Below are 27,425 nucleotides of genomic sequence, written 5' to 3' on the forward strand. Positions count from 1 at the left end.
GTCTTGTGTATTTGCCTGTTCTTCGTTCACTCCTTTACAGACTCCTCATTGGCTCTCATTACTTAGACTTGCATTGTCTAGTAAACTTACTTGTCTGATTCTTCTTACTTATCAGAATTATAGACATAATCTGGTTCACTTAACTTTATCTATGTTAACCAATTACGAAAATTCGTAAAACCAGGGATTCAAAGAAGTTATTTGGTTGTTTTCGCTGCATTTACTAAGCTGCTTTTTCAGTAATTCATTAATAAAATTAATTGTTATTAAATAGTTAAATTTTACTAACGAATGGCTATATTTTTGCAAATACCTTTGTTGTATGGTATCGAAATATATATTGCCGATTAGCCTGTCGTGTCTATTTGGTTCGTACGCCTATACACATTTCAATATCGGCGTCATGAAATTGGTCTCGAGTTTTGAAGTCCCTGATTACCATCGTACAGCCTCTGCGTTGCACTCGCACTGAGACCTCACAGAAACAATTGCTATGCAGCTGAATTGTTCCACCGGGAATGCCGGTTGCTGTTCTATTGAAGTTCTCAGTGTACTTGACTACTTGTCGTATGTCTTCTCGCATGATGAAGGCCCATGCGGGTTTCCACTGTTGTTTTCGTTCTTCCTTTTAGTGCGCAGTTCTTCTGTAAGCGTACTTAACTATAGTATATATTTAATCATGTCATTGAAAACAAACGACTTTTTCAATTTAAAAATTTTAACGTAATGCGCGTGGTGTAGTTGATGTTTCAAGTATTATGGTCAGTTTCTTGTTGGTCTTAAAATCTCCTGAAATTCGTTTCCTTTCCAATTCACATGAAAAAAACATGACCTATAATAATGAAGTACCGTAATCGCTTTATAAGTTTTCATTCAGTTGCGTGGTCCCAGTCATTCGATGAAACAAACTCCTACGTTAAAAGATTTGAACGCTTTGATTCACTCATATCAACATTGCGGGTCATCAAATCAAATCGATACATATTTATAGCCCTTGACAGGAGTTGATATGCTGAAGGGTTGTTCCATTATGATTACAGAGCTCGTTACTGGTCAAGAAAGTCGCTTCTACTTCTTAACTCCGATGTTTTAGATTTTTTTGTAGTTCGTGCGGACCGTGCCTAATGGCGACCAAATTCATCGATTGCATACATGAAAAGGACAAGCGCGAAAGTTTCAGAACTCGATAGTGGCGTACGATTTCCAAAGGTTAGCATGATTTCTTGAGAGGAAGGATTGAGGTAAAACACGTCAGCAGTCAGTGTAGCCCCGAAATCTGGAAAGGTCATCATGGACGTGTATTTCGCCTGGTTTTGCGTCTCGTCTTGTACGTATAAGACGCCAATTACCGCTGAGAGCCTCAGGCACAATAATTTTTAGTATCTTGAAATGTCAACATTGAGAAGTTTTTTTATTGCAATGAAATGTTGCCAATTAAAACTTGTAGCTTGCAACGAATCGGTTGATAGCCGTGATGATTTCATGGTTATTTACCGTGTATTTCAACTTTATTTCACTGTCATGGACTTCTAGACTGCTATGGTGCTATGCTGTGCCAGTTCTGCAGCGCCTGCCTAAAAGAAACAATAATTATTGGTTCCTTGAGACTAAGGCGATCGGGCAAAGACACTGCGCAGGATCATTCGGGTTCTATCGGCTGCATGATATTCGTTCTTCCAAGCATGTATCATGAAATGTCAGAATGACTCGATTTTCGTGTGGCGCTGGGTGATTTAAAGTCGCCTTGTTTTGCGACAAACCTTGTTTTGGCAAGCAGCCAGGTATTGCTTACCAAATACGCGGTTTTGCCAACGTGGTCATGGGGTGCATAATCACGTCATGAATTGCCTTTTGCCTTTTGCTTCAACAAAATGGCTTAAGTTTCACTTACATTTCTTTTGCCGCAAATTTTATTTTTACTCAAGTTGAAAATGTTCATTAGTCGATATTTCGACTAATGACAACAAAATTGGTCATTAGTCGAAATTTGACTTTACGAAAGTTTTGGGCGAAACTTTTTTTATTTTTCACTATTAGTCGTACTATATCAAAATCAAGGGCAGTATTTCTGAAATTGTGTATACATTTCTTTACATTTGACGGCTGTGCTGCTTTGAAGAAATTACTTGATATTATGATGTACCAATGAATGCATTACACAAGTGTAATATAATGAACTAGAACCCTAATCGTGATACATGCATGCTGAAACATTCAGAGACTAGTTGGCAGCTGTCCCAGAGTTGATACTTCGGCATTGATTCTCAAATGTATGAATCGGAGCAAGAATCCTCTGCTGTTATTTTTAGACTGCTATTGGAAGCGTTTAAAGCAGCTCTCCTTCCCCTTGGTGGTGTCAGGCTTGCTGCACGGATGGAGCATATAACTCTGGGAGGCTATGAATGTGATATCACTAAATTCAGGGTTGGTGATTTTTTTTGATTTAAAAAAAAAAATAAAAAAAAATAAAAAATCAAAGATTTTTTTTGATTTTTCATGATTTTTTTGATTTATTTGATTTTTTTTTTATTTTTTCAGCTTTTTTTGTCTTTTTTGATGTGTTATTTTTATGTTGCAATTAGCCTACGGTACTAATAATAACAGTATATGGATCATAATGGATGGCTAAAAAGGGCACTTATTGCCTCCAATAATGGCCAACAGGCCAAGGTGGTGTTTACCACTTAGGGATTTTTGGGTAAACAATTACTGATAAGTCTATTCATTAGCCTTGTAAAGTTTGTATGGAGCAAGGTAATGAGCTAAATATTGACCATTTAACTGGCTTCAATATACAAAAACACTTCAGGAATGCAGATCTCCTAAACATTGAAGAGTCACATAACAGATAGGTAGCTGATTGCACAGTGCACAGCGCTATCAATAGATCTACTAGTTTTATGTCCTATAAATCTACCAGACTCTACCTTCTATACACACCAACTAGTAGTGACTGAGTGACTGACTGCACTGTTCCCATTTAATTCAGACCAATAAACCAATACTAAACATAAAATGAACAATAACCAAACAAACTTCATACAACTTGAAACGAGACTTAAGTTATGAGAAAAAATCAGTTCTGTCCCACCCTGTATAAGCTAGCTAACACATTTAAATTGTATATTGTAATCAATATATAACAAATAGTCAAATAGTTAGACTACTTATAGCCTTATAAGAATTAGCTAAGCTGCTAGCTACGCACAATGTAATGCACTCTTGATGTCTCTGTACCAAAAACATTCCATTTATTGGAACCTAACACACACTAAAGGCAACAAGTTTATAGACCAATTTGTCATTCATAGTACATTTATACTAAACCATGAATAACAATACCTCAATTTAAATTGAGGACTGCCACTCAATATTTTTAAATATATGAAAAAATCAAAAAAATCAAAAAAATCGAAAAAATAAAAAAAATCATGATTTTTTTTTATAAATAAATCAAGTGATTTAATCATTTTGATTTCATCATTGCCAACCCTGTCACTAATACATAATACTGTCTGTTTATTATAATAAGCTATCTCTAAACCTAATGATGAAGCTATTACAACTAATATTTTCACCAAACATGTGCAAGAATGAATTTGGAACATTTTCAAATGAAAAAAATTATTATTTTTTAGGCATGGATCCGGCGGCAGCATCATCGGAGGCAAGGTGGTTAGCAACATCGGCAGTGTTGTGGGCAACACAGGCATGTTCGCGAGACGGCCCAACTTCTGCAGCTTCAATGCGCTACCTCGCAACAAGATCAACTCTTACCACATCAAGGTAGGGAGCAGACGCTATCTTACCATCTTATGTGGGTTTGCAAACCCTTCTTGTTTCATTTGTGCCACCTTTCTAAGTGTTATGCAGTCGCGCTCAATATGCCTGTTTTCGCACGAACTCCTTACTTGGCCTCGCTCGCCGTCGTCAGTGAAACTGAATTCGTACATCGTAGTGAAGCGTGCGAGATTCTCCTGAAAACATTTTCATCGATAGCATCAGATTTACTATCAAACGACCGCTAATAGGTCCGTAGTTGATAGAATTTAACGAAAGTTGAAGTGTCAGCCAAAAAGAACCGGCTGTATAGTCCTAGATTAACTTGGTGAGAAGCCGTCCTTTGCTCAATCGTGCCAATGGAACTAAAAAGGATCTCGGTATATGAAGTCTCCATGTAGAGCTAGAATCAAGATGGCCGTCGTCTTGCGTACTCCCAGTAGGACGAGACCTCCAGCCCGTACATCCGCCTTCGATCACAGCTTGGTGTTAGTGTGACCTTGACAAGTACGTACCTCTTAATAGAAACGAATAGGTTAAGGTTTTGTGACATACGAGAAGTGAATGACGAATGTTTCTTGATGTCCTTTTGTTTTATCGAATTGTCATTCGGTTGGAAGGTTGCTTAGTCAAGGGCGGATACAATTTTATTTACATTCTGTTATTTCTGTGTACAAATACCCTACCTTCTCTGAATGTTTGCTTCCAACTTATATGCTGTTACTTCTTGTGCTTTTATATTTTTCTGGCATGTGTTTAAACTTCTATTTTTGCGTGGCCAAACTTACTACACTCAAAAACGTGAATCACGATCGGTTTTAACGAATTACTAGTTTTCTTTTTCAGACTTACGCACTTCAGAGAGTTCAGTAACACATCCCGTAATCCACTCTCGAACGTACGGAACGCTGCCTGTCACCGTTCTGTAACCTTCAGCTTCGCTCTTGTCGAGGAAATGTACGAGATCATGTATAATAGTGCTTGGTCGAAGTACTTTCCCGAAAGCTACGATCCTGCTTCACTTCTCGTGCCCTGTTTACTTACTTAGCCCGCTTACTTTTCTCCGAATCACTGTCACTGATTGAGTCACATTGAACCTATGAGCTATTGCGAATAATTGGTTAGTAACTTTCCATGCCATGAGCTGACTGGCCAAATTCTAGCGGCATTTATGTTCTCATTTCTGTTCATTTACTCAACGTTGTGTCTTGTTCTTGTCTTATTTCCATTACTCGACAGCTAGTCAAGAATAATTTTGAAGATGTCTAAAGGTTTTCGTTGTTTTGGATGGTTCTCTTTTTGAAAGGTTGTCAATTTGAGGATTTGTGTGATGAATTAATATATCAACGATTATTATTTTAATTCACTGAAAAGCTAGTGCGAAGAAACTTTTGTGTGCTGTGTTGATTAGAATGGTACATTTTCCTTGAATGAAGGCTGTCTTTCTAAAATAGTTAATTCGCTACAACTGGTTGCAGCGCGTCGCTGAAATGGCTGGTCAGTTTCTAAGACAGAGGTCAAAATTTGGTTCCTAGAGTGAAATGGGCGAAGGTTGATGTGACGATATGGGTGCTGTGATGTCGTGTGACGAGTTTAAGTGGTAATGAGACTTGGGGCTGAGAAAATCTGTGAGTGAAGATCGGAGTGCAAGGGCGTCCGAATGGGCGAACATGGCAACATCAGCTGCGGGATCCATTCGTCAATTTCCAAGGTAGCATCAACATGGCAGGTATCAACGTCTTCTATTGAGGGGAAGAGCGCCATTGGGTTTGATTGAAGATATCCACTGTCCGCTAACGAAGAATTCTCATCTCCCTTTAATTTTTTGGCATCGAATCACGTTTGTTTAGTAGATAGACCTATGTCAAATTAGTGTTTCCAAAAAAATTTGATTGTAAATTCACTACATCCCAGTGTCGAAGACTTTGAATAATCAAAGTTAAATTGTAATACCTTTGCAGCTCATGCTGCAATAATTTTGTATCGTGTTACCCTTCTTTTGAGCTCCTTACTCATCGTTCACGATGAAAATGAAGTGCTCTCGTCATGCAAGTGTCATTTAATAGGAGAACTTTTTTTGAAAGATGAACAGTCAGAAATTATAGGAGGAGTTGACTTTGATTCCGGATTCTGGAGGTTGAATAATTCTTGGTGTGCATTGTATCGCTGCTGACGAGGAGTTACTTCGCTCCGTGACTGAGTCGCTTCTGACGTGACATTGGGCTCCTATTTTAACGACTTGGCTGTGAAATAAAACATTGCATTCAACACAAATGCTACTGTACAACATTTTAAATGGTCGAGGTAGGTGAAAAACACTTAGTTAAATATTGTACACTCATTAAAAAAAATTCTTTGTCGGCTTGCTACTATTGGTTAATCTCAAATTAGCAAGTATGCAATAATACTTCAATTTTTAATTTTAAATCATCCTGCAAGCTTGACAAAGGATTTTCCGATCATTAAACTGTCTGCGGTCGTGAAGCAAAGAATGCGATTAATTAAATCGTGCTAAAGTCATCCACCGACAAAAATCGGCGTGGCATCTGGCGTTCAACGCGAACCGATTTCCATCTTACTCGGGTCCCGACGAACTGGCACCGATAGTTCGTGAGGTTTGTTCAAATTTTGGCCAATAGTAATATATGCACTATGAGTAACACTTAAACATGGTATAGTAAGCTGCGTTAAACCAAAGATCCAATGATGGTCCTCGATGTTGGTAAACTTCGAAAAGATGGATGATCACGTTTCATTTGAGGTAGGTGAAGCTCAAAGCTAGAACTACCTAGTCTACCTTACATTCGTGCGGCGCGAGCACCAATTAGTGGTGTCGGTCGGCAGCATCGAAATCTTCGGCAAGTCAAGTAAAAAGATAGTCGTAGTTAGAATGCGTTTAGTATATATCATTTTTTAGTTCGTTCATATCAGTCTGAATGAAGTGGACTTGCAATCGTCCCTCAGTGCTCTGAGATGTGTTATATTGTACTTAACGTGTAAAGTAACTTGTAAATGTCCACTACCCGCCTTCGTCCGTTTACGGTTGCGAGGCGTCGCGGACATCCGATAAAATAAAATCAGTGTCAAAAAAAATCCAATTTCCTACGGACAAACGCAAGTTGAAAAACTGACCATGCTCAAACAGAGGCAGCAGAGACGGCTGTCCCGTTTTTTTTTTTATCTTTGAGGTAGAAATAGCTTCTTAGTTCCCGAAATTAACCTGTTACTTTGTACCTTTCCTAATAATATTCACTTGTCTGGGAATGAAATGGTTGTCTGCATGCATTTTGCTGCTCTTTCTAGCTATTGCTAGTTAGCTGCTCAAGTTAACTGTCTGGTTCAGGTGTAATTATTAAGTACTGCACTCTGGTGCCCTCGTGTTAATTGGCTTAAGTTTTTGGGCGTTCTTTCAATAATAATATACTTGCTAGTTGCTATTGCTAGTACCTTCATTTGTTAAATCACATCACCTTTTTGGGGTTTTCCATAAAATTACATGAATGGCTTGCCGTGTTTCTTTCTTTATACGTATTGCGCTTAGGTTTTATTGCTGCTCTTTTGACACTCCGTCGCGCATTTTCAAACTTAGGTTCTCACTATGGAAAGGCTCCGTTAAATTATTCTTGCAATTTTATTGGTTATTAGTTACGTTCAGCTGTAACAACGAATGTGATTCTGTATGTAAATTTCATAAATAAAAGTGAATAGCTACGTAACAAATTGAAATAAACATTGTTATTTCCTTTCCATAGCTGAGAGTATAGGTTTTGTTTGCCTCGGTAGTGACGGAAGTTAGGCATGTAAACCTTCCCCACAGATGCTGCTTCAACCTTAGTTAACTATTTCACACAAGACTAGAACTGTGTTCGCCTACATTGATGACCTGCAATTTTTTTTGTCTTTTTTAGTACGTATTTAAACGCCAATTTTATCAATTCATGCTATAGGACTGATGGTGTCATCATAAGCAATTTCTTTGTCACTTGATGAATATATACCCTATCCATCTGAGCTGAGTGTTCGTGCAAGGAAGAGGCTATATAATCAAAGAGATTAGCTGGATGCTCCAATGCTATTGCTGCATCTCAAAATTTCTCAACGAAAAGTGTCTTGTTTTGTATGTATCACTGTTTTTTAGTCTTTCCAATTTTCTCCATGAATAGATGTAATGACATTAGTTCCAATGCCGTTGTGGAGTAAGAGTGATTGCCGATGTACTCAAAAAATCGAGAGCTATGCCACTTCAATAAGGATATCTCCCATTTATTTATCTTGTCACGGTCTGTCACACGATCCCTGTTTATTCACTTGTCTGTGCATTACCATGCTTATTATTAAGTGAGTTAGTGGAGAATTTTTACTTTGTACTTATTCAGGATCTTTTCACAAATAACTATCATGTGGTTTCTCATCAGCATCCATTTGATTAAAACCATTGCCATCTTGCTGTTGCTGCTCGCGTTTGTTTGCGAATCGGTTCACATTTCTGTGTATCCACAGTCATTCGATTAACTAACGAAACATTTTTAACAACCAGAATTTTACATAAATGCGCGTTAAAAGCCGATCCATGGATGTGAATCGTTTTCGATATCCTGTTGAACATAAAAAAATCACGAGTCGATAAATTTGTGAAAAGAGCCTTGAGTGTGTTGGAGACTAGTGTGGAGATGTCCTTTGGGTAGCAATGTCTTGCCCCCGCGCGGCTCACCTAACCAACGAACGCGAGTCCCGTGTGTCTGCCCAGTTACTGCTGCTGCTATCACCACCACCACAACCATCATCACCACTACTACTTCTACTGCTCATGTTGATGCCCCCACTCCTGCTACAAGGTGTCATGCTGACGCTTCCACACTTTTCGTGCTAGCTATTGCCCCTCATTGATAGTTTACGATATTAAAACCGTTCAATAATATATTGTTTGAGATGAATTATCCCTCTCAATAATGAAAGCCATATCAAACGAGGAGCGTTAGTTTTTAAAGCCGATCGACAACGTGATCGTATGAAGCAATAGTGCTCAATGCAATAATGAACCTACGAATTTTCGGTGCATATATTCGGACCACTGTAGCGGGGGTTAGATATTATCCAGACCGGCAGTTTACCGGAGAAATTCTATTATTGTATAATGTATACGCTTTGTAGGCATACCATCGTCTCTAGACGAACGTCCATCGCCTTCTGTATTCTGAGCAAGTCAGGTGTCTTATCTTGAAGTATTAGGAGTTATGATTTCCTATGCGATTAAGTTTTCAGTAATGCTAGAAAATAGCACGCTTTCTGTGTATTTTTATCTCTTATAGGTAGTTGTAACGTTACTCTATTTCTTGATGTTAGCTTAGGCCTTCGAGATAGCGCTAACTTTTCGGAAATCGGATGGTGATGGACGAAGTATAAATTATACTGTATATCACTAAAATTAGCCAGATTTCAAAAATTATACATCTGAGTTCTGTTGCCTTGACGAGAACATCGTTCGATCTTCGTTTCAATTAAAGCTTATTTTAGCTTTTGAGAGGGATTAAGTATACTTGTTATCTCCTTAAAAAACCTTGTTCGAGAATTACGCATGCTTTTAACTGGTATTTGGCGAGACTTCGAAGCCTGAACTTTGTTGCGGTCTTTAGTATAATACTAATACTAATATAATAGCATGACGAGAAGTACCATTGTTGCCTCGCGGGCTTCAAGTAGAAGATGAAGTGATGTACAAATTTTGTCGTTTATGCGTTCGTTAATGCAAACATATTCCTGGTGCTTTGTTCTGAATTGTTCTGTATTTCTGTCTCTTATTATATAACTTGGTTTACTTGCACCCTTTATAAAAATATTTTTTGTCGACATTCAGGTATCTTGAAGAAGCACGGCCTCAATTATTTTGTTGTACCCAATTGATCTATAATAATCATCAGTGAGAACACTCTTACTCCACGGCTCGCATGTTCGGTTGTATGTGTGAAATTATATGTCTTGTCAACATGCTGCCTTAGCTGTTTTTATTATAATTCTACACACTTCTATTGTACTATTCTACATGGAGCAAATTCTTTTCCGGCCCATGTACCTCTTTTTGTAACCCAATTTCAATATGATAATATGAATGTGGTGTTCAAAAATTGCGTAGCTTGCACTAGGCCCGATGCTCCTATTGTTCTGATAGTGCCTCGCGAAACTTGACTACTGCTAATGAATTTGCACCGCATCTTCACGCTAAAACAAAATTTTTTCATAATCTCTACTCTAATACCAAGTAAACAAAAAGATAGAATTAAGTGCCTGTTTTTATTTGTAAACTTGCCCCATTTACTTTATATCAGGCAGTGTGTTCTGGCTGCAGGTATTTACGCGTTATTCTCTCACGTCGCTTTACTGTCGTCCCTGTAAATTAGCAAAGCGCAAAGCCCGATTGTCGTGTACTGAAGTCTCTACCGCAAAGCAATTTCGGGGTTTGGATGATTGCTCTTCTGGGTGAAAACCCTGATTTTATTGTTGATTCTTTCGCTAGCAATCAATGAATGGCTTTCATATACTCCTCTTTGTGTTCACTACTTCCATTCTTTCGCATTGTGTTCCATTAGTTTATAACACATGCTCACTTTGCAGACATCTTCTGCACATTTTCTTTCTCTCAAGTATTTGACGTGTTTTTTCTTCACAACGAACAAATGCTTTGCGGCGTGTTAAGTTGGCCAACAGAAAATTAACCAACCAACCATCACTAATATGCCTGGAGTAGAGGCATGGGCTAACGAGAATGTATGATTTCTATTAATTGTAATTATTTTAAAAACCTCTGGTTAAAGCCGGTTATGCTTCTTAAATTGTATATAATTTATCCGAAATGAGTAACTTGCGAAATATTTCTTTAAACAATCCATATATAATTCAAGTAAAGAATCATCATCTTAAATAATTCTTTTGACACGAATTCGATCTCGATTTTCGTAGTTAATTTTGTTACTGCGTTTCAGGTAAGATTTTGACATGGACAATTTTCCACTCCTGTTGGCTCAATTAGTGTTCAAGTTTTGCTGAGGATACCAAGAACGTTTTCCTCTGGCTTCATTTATTTATTAGTGATATTCGTCGTAATCACAGTTTGGGTTATGTGTATGCGTAATTATGGTTTCCTGGTCCCTATAAATCAATTATTTATTTGATGTAAATGTTAAAATTTGAATTGATCACATGTTAATGATTGTTGTTTGTCATAATTAGCTTGGAATGAGGGTAGTTGGTGATGTTTTTTGAGAGTACCTCTGAATATTGATAGCTAATAACCAGCGTGTATGAAACTTTGTGCTTTTATTATTAGAATACGTTTGCGGAAGAGGCTCAGTACGGCAATCGGTGCATGGTTAGGCAACCACTCGTTTTTGTGATGTAAAAATGCATCTGCTTTTGTGAAGCGTTTTTCTACTCACGGGTTCCTCTCGGTTCGTTCATTTTACCCACACCCTTGGACGCTTTAATGCCGCTTTTTTCGCCTCTCGACAGTTGACTCGTGCCCTGGTGAATTGAGCAAGCGTGGACACGCAATGTTCCGTGCTTCGTTGTGATTGAATATATTTTCCTATGTATTATTATTCATACCTCTCCTAACGCAAGGTCTCCTTCCTGCTGATTGCTCTAACGCTGTTGTTTTGAGCAATAGAAAACTAATTTTCTCTCAATATATGCATAGCGGAATGTAATTAAGTTTCCGGCCTAGTTAACGCGGGAATTTAGCATGGATGATCTCAGGTTGCCTAATACTTCATAGGGCAAAACGGTTGATGCTACAATGTTTGTGCATTTGTTTTTTTGCGTAACATTTCAAATTTCTTTGATAACTTCAATTTAAACGTTATGTACAGCACATTATAATTTACTGCTTGAAATCATTCGTTGCCTAACTGATGAATATATCTCAGTGAGATTTTACTCACATTTACTCTTTTCACCGGTCATTTTTGCTCAAGAGTACTGCGGTTTCCGGAGAAAACCATCACAACCTAAGACGATGCACAGCAATAACTGTGGTAAATTTGTGAACTAAATAAAATTATTCTTATTAATGTTCCAAAGTAGTATTGAGTAAATTTTGGTTCCATGCATTGTTTTAAATTTTAATGTGTCTTCTACGTATAGGACCGCTGATTCAAAATTTTGCATTATAACTTTTTGTACCGCTAGCTCGGAAAATATTTTTGACCAACTTTGTATACTCGTATACATTCTAGACCGAGAAAAAGTACTTCTGTTTATATGTTCTGCCACTTATTCCTAGTTCTCTTGATTACATCATCATTGTTGTATCTCGCTGGAAGTTCTTCATGTGATGTCACCGTAATCCTGTTTGATGGTGTATGTTTGGTATTGCAGAATGTGATATCTGGATTCTGTTATAGCAGTGCTCCTGCAACCTTTTTTCGAATGACGTTGTGTTGCCCCTACTGACTATGTGCCTGTTCGAGAGCTTTACGAATGCTTTTATACTATCACAATACTAATTTAATATTACTTTAAAAATCACTTACCACAACATAATCTAAACTGGTAGTCTTCTTTACCTCTACCATCTTTTTTAAGACTAAGCTGAGGGCGAGAGAATTGTATTTGGAGAGTCTTCTAACTGTCCACTGGCAACTCTGCTTTCTGCCTAATTTCGTTCGTAAGTGTGCCAGAACCAAAGCTTTCTGATTATGATGGATAATTTAATTGAGATTAGCATTGGTCTACTGCCTGAAGATTCGACGCTGAAGTCGTGAGTCACTTCAAGTACCTGTTTTATTTCCTTCATGTTAATAGGACGGTCATGAAAAGAAAAGACGTATGTTTCCTGAGCATAAACCTCCGAATAGCCATGCAATTTTAACGCATAGACATCACAATTTCCCTGCTCTTGAATAACTCCGTATGCTTTTTATTATCTTTTTAGCATGTTAATGGAGTTCGTAACACGGCTATACACAGGCACGGTGGGTTGTCTTTCTCACGGGTTGTCGAAGTTACCTCTCGTATTTCTTTTTCTGACTAATAATGAATGAGGACATGCTTGCTCCATCGTGGTCAGATTTTTTTTGTGAGCCTTACATCTGAACTGATCGCATTTGTCCTAATGATTATATTTCCCATACAATCACCACTGCAACAGATTTAAGAGATCATTTGCAAGCTTTGCAATTTTTACTGTTGTTTGGGGTATTTTATTAAAAAGATCTATCATTGAAGTCCTAGCTGTAGATGATTTGTGGAAACTCTGACCCATCGGTCAAACTTTCCATGGCTTTTGTTCTAATGAATTATTCATTGTGCACTCGCTCCATAAATCATGAACTTTTTTGTCAGTGTTCGATGCAGTGTTCACCCTCCAAGCACTGCTTCGTTTTTTTTTTTGTGCAACCGTAACGTAGTGAAAGAAAAGCCTTGTTTTGTTTGTCCTGATAGCGCCTGAGTCACCGCAATGCTAATAAATATTGATAACCTAAGCCAAGTTGTTCTCAGCACTGGGAATTCCTTAGTCGGTAAGTGCTTTGTGTCGAGTACTATATTTATATGAGTAATATATTACATTTCGAGGAAGAGACATCGTGCCATGATGGTCGAGTACATTATTTGATATAATTTGATGATTGTATTGTTCATGAACGGCCTAACTGAGGTTTATACGCACACAATCTGCCTGTGATAGTTGAAGTGGGGGCTGGAAACCCAGTGATTACTTTCATTTTATACGTCCAATCCGCCCTCCTGCTCATCGCTGATTTCTTGCCTGTTAGTGGAAGATTAATAACTTTATTGGGCGATGATCTCGCTTGGGCTGTAAATAGAATTTCTATCATAGATTGTTGATAATGTTGAATACAATGGCTCTGTTTGACTGATGCTATTAGCTAGCTGTCGTTGTCTGAGATTAAAATACACGTATTATAAATAACAGAAGCTTTGGTTCTTGGTCACTGACTTGTTGAATCTGGGTGCTTTCAACCCATGCAAACGGCCAGGCGGTTTTGCAACTCGTGTGCTTCTTGAATAATAGATTTGTGATGGGTTCGTTGTGAACCGTTTTCCCGCTGCTCCTTAAGCAATTGTTACCATTCACGAGCAAGATTTCATTGAGAGTGTTTAGATACGCGTGTTATGCTGCTGCTACCGCTGATAATTAATAATGCACTTATCGTAGTGATAAAACATGATTCTTACTTACAATCAAATCTTGAGCACGGTTCTATCTATCCGCCCTGCCAGCTCTCGTCTTGTCGAGGTTTATACCACTTACGATCCACTCGGTGGGGCCACTTACCTAGGACTCTTGAGGTGGATCGCTTGTCTGATGTAACAGTTGCTTTTATTATAGTACCATCATTCTTATGGAAACGTCATCTCGAAGAACTTCCAGATACGATGTAATTGATATAAATGTATTCATTGAACATGTTTGAGTTTTGACCCCACGCCTTTATAGCTATTACCATCACCGCTTGCTTTAGAAATGTTCTTACAACTGAGTCGCGTACTTCCTTTAAATTTAAGTGCATTCATGTAAACCTTTATTACCTGTGGGAACGAATATTACATTCTTAATGCCTTCTTGGTGTGGTGTATTAGCAATTGACCAAATTCACTGCATCGCGCATGCGTATTCTTACCGATAAATTGTTGGTTGTTGTGCACGGCGTTGACACCGGGTATTGATTGATGCGATTACATTTTATGATTATTCTTATAATGCTATTACTGTGTATAAAAACTTACTATGGATGAAACGGACGGAATTCAGCTTGGTTCGTATTTTTCACAGATTATTTCCCGTGTTAATGTTTGGTGTTTATACAGGAATCTTGCTTGAGAAATGTAAACTGAAACAGTGGAAATGCATAACACGCTTCTTTTAGTTACTTGTCTTTGCCGATATCCTATTTCCTCGCAAGTTACTGAACTATATTCAGCCTTTTTTAGTCTTGTGGATAAACAACAGCCTTGGCAAATGGCGAAGCCTTGTCACCACAATATTTAAGGGAATCCCACCCCTAGTGTTATTGTAAGATTTTTTTGCTTTATTTTTATGATGAGGCCTGCATGTGTGCTGCTAATTTCTATGTCTGTTGATCAAGAAGCCTGTATTGGAACTGCTCTCGTCTTGATATTTCCAACTCTAGAAGTAGGACGGTTATGAATCTACGACGTAGATTCATAACCGTCCTCGTGATTGCACTACCTTATTCATGTCTTGAGTAAAAAAATTGTCAGTAGATCAGTCCGAAGTGTCACCGACAGTGCAGTTTCATTGGCGAATAGTGTCCTCTTTGTTTTCTATTTCTTCCTTCTTCTTTGTCTTTTTGCTCTCACTTATTTCGAAGTGTTTCTTGTGATACTGACAGTGCCCAGCAGACGGTTTTTTCAAGGGATTCCCTGGTATTATCGCCCCCGCTAGTGGCTTTCGCGGAAAGGTCATCACCAGGTGCACTTTCCTTCAGAAAGTTGTACGCTGAACTACATCTACAGGAGAGTATATATATTTATAAACTTATAGTTCATGTTCAGCAGTGCTTGTGCAATGATCGACCTTTAGAGAACGCATCCGCGGTGTGCCTATACTTACTTGTCAGTGTAATTTTGTGATGTAAGTAGATTGATTTTATTGTTATACTGTAATGGCTCTTGGACAGGAACCTAATATAGTGTCAGACTGTCGCATTCTTTCAATTTCTTCATTTAATGCTTTTATCCTCCACTCGTGCACTGTATCCTTTTTTCAGTTTTGACTCTGGCTGATCAAACCATCAGTTGGTTGGCCATTATCTAGTTTTTTTTCTCATGACTTCTCTGAGCAGATGAATTGCTCTGTAGGACGACCATTACCATAGGTACTTGACTTTACGATACTAGCGGGAATCGTCGTATTAGGTATATTATATATTACTTTTAAGGTTTTCTAATGAATGATTGCGGGTGAGTCGCGAGTACTGATAGTTCATACAGATTATTTATTATATAAATATAGGACCAATTAACGATTCCCTTTCAGCTACACGATCGAGGCAGACACCACTGATAGAAGTCATGTTCGACATTTTGTGGAAACAGGCGTGCCATTTGCTAATGCTGAGGCTTTTAATATTGTAAACTTTGATCGTTTCTATTGAAATACACTAAGCTTTGTTATTAATGAATTATTGCTCCCTCCGTGCACCGAACAACTGTAGGTACTGTTTTCTTCGACACCCATATATTGCTCTTCAAAGTTTCTCAAATCCACACCTCGTTTTGAGTAAAAATATTTTATGACAATCGATCACCGTAATAATGGACTGATGGGCAAGTGTTATAACAACAGCTGAAATGATATCAATTGCGAAACTTGGTGCTAGAAACGAATTGGTGATTTGCATTTTTGCTGGAGTGAAGCGAAGGCACTGCACCATCAGTGACCTCTCGCCAAGTTAGCGTTCACCTGAGAGCGAATTCTCGGGAAACTGAACCATCTAAACGCGCTATAGAGACATGTTCTACTTTGAGCTAAAGGTATGACTGTGAAACGGCAATTTGCTCTTGTCCCATCAGTACCTGACCCTGCCCAGCTCCCGCTATGAGCACGTTACCGGTACCCAGCAAGTGACATGAGACTCAGGCGTTTTGAATCGTCCCATAGCATTGCTATTTGGTGACGGCGCCATTTGTTGTCCATGTCCACGAGAGGGCTCCAGTTTTGGGATGCACTATTCAACACCTTCCTCCAACGATGAGTCCATCTGCATCAAGGAACAAACAATTTGTAGTATCCAAAATATTTGTTTAGACATGTGGTGGCTGTCCCTTTACCATCTAGGGGGCAGATTCCTCATGCCGAAAATTACGCTGGTTTTTCAAGGAACCTAAGCTTAGGTTGAATTGCTAATGCAATCCCTGCATCCCAACGAAGGCTTGACAGGATTTTATATTTTTTATTCCTTTTGCAGCCATGTGGATGTGGAGATTGACCAATGATAACTAAGATCTTTTAAGAGTATAATGTCATGGCGGGTCGCTTACGGAAATTGTATTTTGTCATAAAATATTTTAGTTCTCCATACCTGCGCTCTCACTCTACCACCACCACCACAACACTGGCTTACGCTGCGCGAACACAATACCATTATCTGCAAGAGAAACGATTCTAGTGACATTTTTACTTGCCACCGCAATCCGTGAGTATTATTAGCAATGAGCCGTAGACCCTTGCTGTGTAGGAAGCCTGTCCTGTCACACGACTTCCCTAATTTTTAAACGCTCTTCTTGGTTCTGTCGACTTTGTTTTATTGCTCCTGAGTCCTTCGAGTGTACACTTCTGCATGGACTCGGTCTTACATGAACTGACGAGCAATCTTGCAATACATGTCACGGCTCAGATTTTATCATTATTATAAGGTTTACTGACCCCCCGCCCCCGCCCATGGGTAGACAGACATGCCGCGGTTCTGCGAGTGTTGTAACCTGTGATGACCATCTGTTAGCGGTGCGATTATGGTACATGTGTTCTTTATTATGGCTTGCTTGCGAAACTTGTTTATTTACAGCTGTTAAAGATTGTGAAAATGACTGCCTGCGGCACTTATGGTGGAGCAATACCATCATGCTTATATTCTAAAACTGCCTCAACTCGTTGTATTGAGTTGAGAATGTAATCTTTGAAGTTTGCTGCAATTAACCGGAGGTGGGGTGTTGAATTTCTTCTACGACTAAGAAGGGTCGTGTTATTTTTTACACTTACTGAAGCTTGCAGTTTAATTTTTAGTCTATTTATTATCATGGCTTATGTGGAAGATACCCATCCTCACCGAGTCTTATCCTTTAAATGTTCGCCTGTTTGGTGGTTTAAGGATGCAAGCTTCGTGAGACGAAACTAATCTTTGCACGGTGTGAGGGGAGGCATGTATAACGACTCATTTGTGGAAGCAAGTTGAATGTCACTAGTGTTCATTTAGGCGCATAGGTGATCGTGTATATCTACACTATAACCCACCATCAGTACTATTACTGCTATCGCCGCCACCACGACAACCAATTTACACTTCTATCAACTATCAACATACTGCACTATTTCCAATTCCACCTACTCTTTCACTTACATTACGTACTATACCGCTGTAGTAGTCTAATTGGTCATAGTATGGATCCTGTCACGATTATTTCAACCCTCGATTATTTTGTTCAAATTATCGTACCTCTAGTTGCTGTGAGATACTTAGATGTGCACTGAAATATGGTATTGGTTATTAACAGGACGAAACCTTGCCCCAGTTGTACATGATTATTGTTATCTTTATCTACAGACATAATGATCCTTTCTACCATCTATTTGTGCCTGTAAGTCTTGATGAAAATTTCATACTCTATTTGATGAATTTTTTCAGCCCATCTTGCAAACAGGATCGCGTTCTACTAATATTTTGGTGAATGATAATGCGTTAAGTTCGTTTGGTGGAGCTGGTTATGGTTATTAACAAACTTGCTTTCAAAGCGGCTTATTTAGCTTAATCAAATGAACTGACAGCATTCACATCCACACCCTAACGTCTTGAACGCGATCAGGCTTGTGCGGTGTGCTGTAGGATTGATTGGACCGAGTATGAAATGAATGACGCTGTGTATAGAGCATTGTCCATATATTCTGCTTATAACCAGCCTCTCAAGACTACCGAAGTGCCCGCAGCTCTCCTTCTCCTACAACCACCATCACCACTCAATGCGTCGTCGCCGCGCAGACCGAACTTTACGAACCGACTTGACGCCACCCTCCTGACTTCTCGTTTTTGATTCGTTGCTTCCTACAAGATTTTCTCCTGATTTCTATGAAGTGATACCGTGTGCGCTAATTACTTGGAAAAAACTGTCCCTTAATTTTGTAATGAGACCTGCCATCGTGCGTGTACATAACTGTCTGGAGATATCGTGCCTCTCAGAAAAAAAAACAGTGTTGCGCTCGGGATTAAGTTTCAAAATGCATGCAGACACTCGTTTATTTGCTTAAATTGTAAATACTTGTACTGAGGGTTCAGCGTGTCTATTTGCTGTTCGATCACCTTGGTTACACGTTTGATTTTCTAACCAAAACTTTCATTCCTGGTTCAGGTTTTTATATATTTGAGCGATGTGCTTTGAATTTGATTCATTTAGCTTCTTAATAAAAGTGATAATGCTTTAAATTTCGGATATTTACAGATTAGTGGGTGGAGCAGCTATCTTCTTGTTTTTGTTTTGCACGAAACCCACCTGTCCTTAATTAGGTAACACCTAAAAAAAGAGCAAAGGTCAGTTGGAAGACTTGCGTTTGCTCCTTGGTCGGTTTTTCCTCCCCAGATGGAAGACGACAGCAACCACGGTAACGACGAGACGCGAGGCTTCATCTTGTCTACGCTGGCCGCCCAGCGTACCTCGCGGGTGTCGTGCGTGCTGTGCTTTCAAACGCTGCTCGTCTTCGACCGCTACCCACTCATCGACGGTACCTTCTTCCTTACGCCCATGCTGCACTCCAAAGCTGCTGTTGCCGTGAGTAGTTATATTTTTAAGCTTCACCTTGTTGCGTAATTTTCAGGGCGATAACTTGTTAATACCAACGTTACCACCCACCCTCCAGTTTGGCGACTTTGTTTTTCCCTGAGAACTTGTTAAGCTCAGAAACTGACATAGCTGTCTGTTTTATATTTTCAATTTAGCGTAACTTGTTAATATTGCTATAAACCACATTAATTCTAGCTTCCCGGTTCAATATAGTTTGAAGTAACATCGCTGTTGCCAACATCTTATATCTTTTAGACAATCAGACTGTAATACAACGTGGAGGAATAATACGATGTGTCGTACGTAACACAGGTTGATGTAGACGGGCGTCGTCAGTACCTGAGCGCCGTGTGCCTTGGCTGCCTCGAGGGCAGCACGTCTGAGGTGAAGTGCCTACGCTGCACTCGTCGCTGGAGTGGATCGCAGCTCATTCTTGGCACTATGTATTCCTATGACATCTTCGCTGCCACGCCTTGTTGCGTCGACCGACTAAGGGTGAGTTATTACCTAACAGTAATGACAAAATTATAACTATAAAGATTTTTGCTTCCCTCTACTAACTCCTTACTTTTACTTATAAATTATTTCATGGGGTATAAACGTAACCTCCAGCTTTTGGAAGCACTGAGCTACACAATGACCGACTTCATCAGCTAGATGAGTAAAATTACGTATGAATATCCTTTGGATGATGATGGCTATAATTAATTCAGTGTTCATTTATAAAAGAATTTTAACTGTTGCAAAAGTTTGACAATTCTGTCCATTAAACCATCACGGCTAAACTTTACGGAGCTGTGCAGCTATTAATTCCCCCTCCCCATTGAATACCGTTAATTTATCGACGAGCTCATGTGGGAGGAGAAACTTGGCAGCGCCTGAATGTTTGTAATAAATGGTTTAACTAAATCTATTGACTTACAGCTTTTTGTGTGTTGAACATAACTTAATAGCGTTCATTCTAAGATGTGCTTTAAGATCACTACGGTATGTCTGGACATTTAAATGGCATTCTTGACTCGCTTATGATAGCAACGTCTCAGGCAAATCGAGCTCTAATTGTCTGACCATGCAAATGGCAGTCCATTCTGTTACCAGTTTTTCTCGTGAACGTACAGGTTAAGACAGAGCGGTTCATATAGCTTTAGTGATTTTTCTTTGTAACTTGGACCGTACCTTGATGCGAAGGCATTGAAAAAATACACGTAAGAATTTAGTATGGAGAATTTGTATTTATATTTTCCAATACAAAATTTAATATGTCCTTGTAAAAACCATACTTTTTATAGGACTTCTCTCTCTGGAATTTTTTCCCATTTGTTGATGCCAATCTAATTATTTAGTCAATGACGAGCGATTTTATCGTCCGGCTTGAGGAACACGAATATGATATCGATTAACGTACTAATTTGTAATTTATTAGATTGCACCAGAAGCCTGGATAAATTGCTAGTTATCAAAAATTATTTAATATTTTCTCGTTTATCAAAAAAATGATCTAGTTTTTTTTCTCGTTTTCAGTGCTCGCGCTGCCAGTACCCAGTGATAGCACCTGATCAGAAATTGCACTACTTCAGCGAATATAGTCGGCAACGTGCGTGCCCTAACTGCGGTCTCTACGACCATCATTTTGTAAAGCCTTTATCAGCAGCCTTTTCAGTCGAGTCTGATCCCAGGAAGTTGTAGTACGTCGTGTTGTCTTCTCTGCTTTGCTATGTATGGTCCCTAGAACTTGCAAAATGCAAACAATATTGGTTTAGATGAAAGCTGATCTTTTACCGTCGATTAACGGTTAATGACTTTGGTCGACGAAAACAGTTGAGGTTACTATATAAGAAGAGTGCCGGAGACGGGCGCGGATGCTGACTTTTACAGGTCATCCGTTTTTGTCGTCGACAGGAAATCTTGAATTGTTTACTGCTGAAAAACTTGGAACTTCTGTAGGATTGTAAATTGAAGGAGTTGTAATCGTTGTGTTTGAAAATGGACTGTTGCATGCTGTTGGTTCTTAGATGAGATCCGATATATTTTCGGCCGCTAGTCCCACATTCTTGATCATTTAAAATAGGCATACGTAAAATCATTTTACGTTGGTTTTATCTCATTGAAAACTAACTGTTCTTCCTCCTGCAAGTTTAACGCGATGGCGAAATTTCTGATTGGATGTATTAATGGAACTAACAAATGGAAATAAATAATAACAAACTCTTTCGGAAATAACAAAACTTGATTCAATTCAAGTTCCATGCATATTGGTCCATTAATTGGCTGAATTTAGATATCTTTGTTTAAGGTTTATTCTTATTTTATAGTAAAATAAATCATTTCGCTTCTTAGTTTTATACATAATTTTTGAGTCGCTCCTATTGTTGAAGTTTCGTGTTATTGAGAGCAGGTATATTATTCTTCAGCGAATTAATTTCGGACAAATCAAATTTTTCTGTTTCCATACTGGAGAACTTTTCCAATTCGCTTTATATTATTAAAAATGGATAATTCTTCTCACAATTCGTTCAGTTTCTTATTGTTTTCTTCATATTTTGCTTTGGAATGTATTCTCTTGCATGTTTTTGATAGTTTATATACTTCTCTGACGAGTACAACTTCGAGTATAGTTTCATTGAAGACTGTTGTATTTTAAGCTTCTACTTCTGTCTACGTTTATTGACTACACGTGTGCTCCATTGCTTTGTCGGATTTTGCGTACGAAATTTGAATCTTGGTTCTTGGATGAATTGATCTAATTTGTTAGCCTTATTTGTTCAGCCATTTCAGAAATTTTTATGCTGACTAATTATCCGGAAAATTTTTCATGCAGCTACATAGGAATTATTCACTTCACGAAAGTTGCTTCATCATTTGCATCATGGTTGCCGTCGCGGACTTGACACGGTTGCGTCTGCCTTGTTTTATTTTTTACGTATTCCATCGAGTTCTTGAATTGGAGTTCTCTCGTTGATCTGAAATTAGTCCTTGTTCGGTTTTACAATTTTTCTATTGATTAACGGTATTTTCTCGAGTTTCGTCGTCGAATGTCTGTCTTATCAATGGGCAACGATGCGTCAATTATTGTCTATCGCCGTTTATTTCGTTTATAATCAACAAATAATTGCACCTAGGTTTCCATCCGAACACCATAGATTTTTTATTGCTGAATATGTGCTGAAAAATCCACGAGTTATAGAAACTGATCATCTCGATGTCTCGGCCAGAAGATGCGCAAGAAGCTGCGATTCAACTGTGGACAGTAAAGCTCTTGGAGAGCTGGCCCTGCTATGATCACAATGTCATGTAAGTCTTTCTCTCGCTCAGTTACTGAATTTTCAATTCATGTTTAATGATTAATTTCATTTTTTTTTTAATTTTCAATGAGTAAATGAGTAACTTGCGCAAGGAATGTCATGTTGTCTTTAAAAAGCTTTGATAACGGCAATCAGTTATTTTGATTGTCCCTGCTTTTCTTTGTTCTGTGCAATTGCGCGCAGTTTTTTCATGATCAATCAATGAATGCTTATTTAATTCACTCCACGGATATTTGAAGTTATTTAACTTTTTAATATCTCTATTCCAGGATGGCTCTCTGTCTACTGGTGTTTTCGCCCGCTTCGCTCCGTGCTTTTGCCTTCGTTGCGAGCTGTGCTTCGAATGGAGACGACTCGGTCGTGAGCTTTATTTTTCGGAATCTTCCTATACAATATTTCTCAGTGAGATTCAATAGACACTAATTCGGCCTTCTCACCTTTTAATTTCAATCGACTTATCGATCGTCAAAGTTATCAGTTCAGTGAATTTAAGCCTCGGCGAGATTCACTGTTTCACTTGTTGCGATATTCGATGATGAGCTGTTGGCTGGCGTGAATTGCCGATTCGAGGACCTGGGGCCACGTATGTGGTTGATTTGTTGATGACTGATGGCATAGGGTTCACCTGCGAATTTTTCGAGAACTAGTATAATGTCGTTAAATTTTTCAATAGCAAATATAATGGTCGGTGTTGTGCATATTAACGACTTTTTTCTCCGGCTGCTCAGCTATCATAACGAGGTTAGCTTACCAATTATTCAATGTGATGAGTCTAAGGCCCACTAAAAACTTTTGCTGCTTGTAAATGATACAGATGTATAAAAATACCGCTAGTTACTAAGACTGTTCTTGCATTCGTTTCTTGTACATATCCATAGGTTTAGACGCAAAAATGTGTTTCGATGAAGTAAACAATTCAAATGTATTTGAAAAATTCTGTAATTTAATGGAATTTGCAGTCGAGTCTAATTTTGGGGATCATATTTAGCAGCGAGTTGTAATCTATCACAATTGGCTGCCCCCAGAATTGGTGCAGAAGACTTTTTCTTCAAACTTCAATCATTATCAGATGCGTATTTCCTGCGCAGATGTGTGTTTTATAATCTCCGTAATTGGCTGTATTAGTGCGTGAATTTTTATAATTGGACCGTTGTTATTGATAGGCTTCTCTGATTTAACTGCTAAGGTGGTTTAAGTTAACTAACGGTCAGCAAAACCCGGGACCTGATTGAAGAAGGCTGTTGCAATTCAAGTAGATTGAGAGTAGCAGTTTTCTTGGCTTAATTCGCATTATTGGACGAGACAATGTCTATTCAAAAGTAGGACTCGTAGATCGTATTCAACTTAGTAAGGTGTTGCTGCATCAGATGCTTGTTCGTGACCGTGAGACATTGATGGTTGTAGTCATAGTGGATCTTAAATGTAAAACTAATGACAAGGCAAATCCACAAATGTTCCGAGTTGATTTTACATTATTGTATAGTGAAAACGCTAAGAAAGGCGTAATGTTCTATGATGAAGTCATTGAGATTAGCATTCGAAAATTTTACCTGATCTTCTTCGAGGAATCCATGAGAATGGTTCCATGTTATCGATGATAACAAAATGATTTATTGAGATAACAAAATGATAAATGATCAAAACGATGATAAAATGATCTATAACTGACGATAAAATGATCTATTAAGAATTCGTGTGTTATTATTTAGTTAGTAATTCGAAGAAAAGAATTTCTTGCGTCAGTCATTAGAGCATCACAACTCACTTTCTAACTCTTGAGTTCAGAAGAAATTCAACCAATTGCTTTGGTAGTGACATTGCCCTAACGGAAGCTACATTGTATGTGTATGGAGAGACGAAGCTTTGTAAAGCCTGCTCGATCGTAGGGCAGGGGTAAATGTTGCATACATTCTGTTCTCTTCCGCTTCAGAGAATTTAATTACATTTTATCTTGAACACTTGACTACTAAGGTAAGAAATGTTTAATTGGATTCTGTTCGAGCAAGAATTTTCATTCCTTTTTTGGCCTCTAAATGACGTCCATTTAATTTTGTGCTATATATTGCTGTTGCGTAGATGCCAATCAGAATCGATTCGCAATTTTAGGTTCAATGGCTTTCTTTGTAAAATTCTATCAAGTTCTTCTTTACGGAGACAAGAGTAATTTTTGTTATCGGCAATAGAAATTACGTTATTTGATTTCGTACTCTATTATTACTTACGTTTATGATCGTTAATTAATGTAGCTGAACAACTGTTGCTTCACAGATTTTTTGATGGGATTTATCAATCATCATTCAGAAGTTTCTGGTCAATTTCTGTTCGTTACTCTTGGAATACTTGAAAATTTGTCTCTGGAATTCTTTCAAAATTCGTCGCGGTTTTGGATAATATTGCCTCTGCTAATTCGCGGGTAGGTTTATATGTGCAACTAATTTGAAGGCGGAAGAAGGTTTGTGAAATGGATCGGTATTTATAGTGCATTTTTACTCGCGGAACCCATATTTGCAATTATCGCAATAAAGTCGTGCTTCTTTGTCAATTCTTATACAATAGTTTTATTCAAATCGAAATTCGATCAAATTATAAAATCGAAGTATTGATATTTGGTTATTAATTTTTGGCTCCATATTATTGTATCACGAATCATTGTCATCTGCTTATACCGTGCACTCATCTTATCATTTATAGAAGATCATGCAGTAACTCATACAAACTGGAATTTTTCATCTCATACCGGTAGTATTCTATATTTAACTCACAGATATCACCTCAATATCGAATTATTGGACTTTTTTAGAGATGTCTTGAATTGGGGCCGAGAAATGTGCGAAGTTAGAGATTATTCCTTCTGAATTAATTCTCACGACGAAAGTCTGTTATACGTACTTATTTAATTACGAAAACTGCCAGTAAAAACATTGACCAAATTCAGTAATACCGGTACTGCAGTTCAGCTTTTTGACAATCAGTTCAACTTTTTAACAAAAAATTTCTCGATATGAATTGGATCTATTGATGAACATGAGTTGGTTATCATTCATTTTTCTTGTCAGCTTGTTAACGTTATATTTCGTCTCGGAGATATTCCTGTAAAAACCTACTTCAACAGTCATGCTTCAGTCTCTTTATCTCTGAACCTCTCTATGCGTTGTCATTTGACCACGAACTGGGGCTGAACCGACAAAAACAGACTCCTCGTTATTCATGTTATATGTCTTGATTTTCATGTGCTTGCTCATTTTCATCATTAGCATTTGTCGGGAATAGAGAAATCGATCGTTAAAAGTTAATTTTCCGCTTCGCAGTCATAATGTGTTTTTCGAATTTCCTGATTTTTCTAGCAGTATAAAATTTTCGTTCGATAGCTGACGACAATTTTAAGAGAAGATCAAAGTAGACAAAAAACTTTCTGATTATTCTACTGAATTTTTTGACACATATTCACTTCTGTTTGAACCAATCATGAATTAGATTTTTAAATGATATTCATTGGAAAAAATTGAATTTATTAAAGAAATTACCACCGAATTTAACATGCTATTTAGTATTTCTTCTTCCATCCATTGCGAGGGCACTACTTGAGATGCAAGCTTGTAACAGCACGGCCTCGGGCTGTGGGCGTCATTAATGGTGCGTTGATATGAGGTATTACCAATCATGATTCGTAAACTTTTTGTTCATGCTTCTCGCATCCAACCAACTAAAAGGACACGTTTAACTACAGGAAATATCTGTTGGGTAAATACTGGAAAAGTATCCGAGCCAGTTCTTCTACCATTCATTACAATATTTTCAGCCAACAGGGGTTGCTGGATGGATATTTTTTCACTTGTTAATCATGTCATGAAAGTTATTTTTTCCATACCTACATCGCACTATTCGAATATGAGGCCATTTTTACGAAAACCATCACATGGATTGATAAACCTTGTATGAAAATTATCCTTGCATCTCTCCTTGCTTTCACATTTGTTCAGTTTCGAAATTTGTAAGCTGTGACAGCAGTCAAGTCTCATTTATATTTTTTCTTCATACAGTCTTTTGGACTGGCATATTTCTCTAATAAACATTGAGTAAAATCGCTTGATATTTCCCTATCCCAATTGGCTACGTAAGTGAACCTCATTCCATGTCGAAAGGTTAACTCACTTAGCAAGAATTTTTTGTTATTCAAACCGTTGACCATCACTAAATCTGAAGGCCCATCATAAAGTTTAGCTCACATCACCCTGCATTGATTTACTTTTCATTGTAGAAGATATTCTGTTGAAACCGATATTTACCTTCTTCGTCCTTCAAATTAGTTATAATGATGTTCTTGATGAAGCGGTCATGAAGATTGCCTGATCTCTCGATTATACTTAACTTCGAACTGAAGCCATTGACATGTGCAGATTCCGATAAAAAACATCGACTGTGGTTCCGATTAAAGTGCGAGATTATTACGTTCATGAGTAACCCGATTTTAGAAAAATTCGTTTAGAATGCTGCTTCGTTGGGAACGTTACGTACCCTTAGTTTTATTCATTTCATGTCGCATGAAAGCCTCTTTATTTACTGTAACTTCTCTGGGGTGGCAGATGTTGAGTGAACCAATTCTGTTTTGATCCGTTGCTATTTGCAAATGATTAGTAGAATCGAAAAAAAATCAGCTTACTGCATAGTGCCTAAATCCTTTCAATGGCTCTATAGTTCATTTATAAAATCTGCTTGCAGAAACGTAATAGTTGAAATTAGGTATGAAAATATAGTAGTCGAAGAAAACGCTTCATAATTTACGAAAATGTGTTTTCTAATTTATTCCGTGTTACA

General features: G+C 38.1%; 1 protein-coding gene across 1 annotated transcript in view; it reads left to right on the forward strand.

Moving 5' to 3' along the window:
* The window catches only part of LOC108681386 (headcase protein), a 47,845-nt gene extending 21,151 nt beyond the window's left edge, over positions 1 to 26,694 (forward strand). Inside the window, exons 2-6 of the mRNA XM_018170405.2 lie at positions 3,639 to 3,786; positions 19,108 to 19,296; positions 19,621 to 19,803; positions 20,830 to 22,599; positions 22,880 to 26,694. Coding sequence (XP_018025894.1) covers positions 3,639 to 3,786; positions 19,108 to 19,296; positions 19,621 to 19,803; positions 20,830 to 20,994 — 685 coding nt within the window. The 3' untranslated portion in view covers positions 20,995 to 22,599; positions 22,880 to 26,694. The remainder of the gene's footprint in view (positions 1 to 3,638; positions 3,787 to 19,107; positions 19,297 to 19,620; positions 19,804 to 20,829; positions 22,600 to 22,879) is intronic.
* Positions 26,695 to 27,425: the final 731 nt, after the last annotated feature.

The sequence above is a fragment of the Hyalella azteca genome, unplaced genomic scaffold (assembly GCF_000764305.2).
Source record: "Hyalella azteca isolate HAZT.00-mixed unplaced genomic scaffold, Hazt_2.0.2 contig7882, whole genome shotgun sequence".
NCBI classification, from domain to species: Eukaryota; Metazoa; Arthropoda; class Malacostraca; order Amphipoda; family Hyalellidae; genus Hyalella; species Hyalella azteca.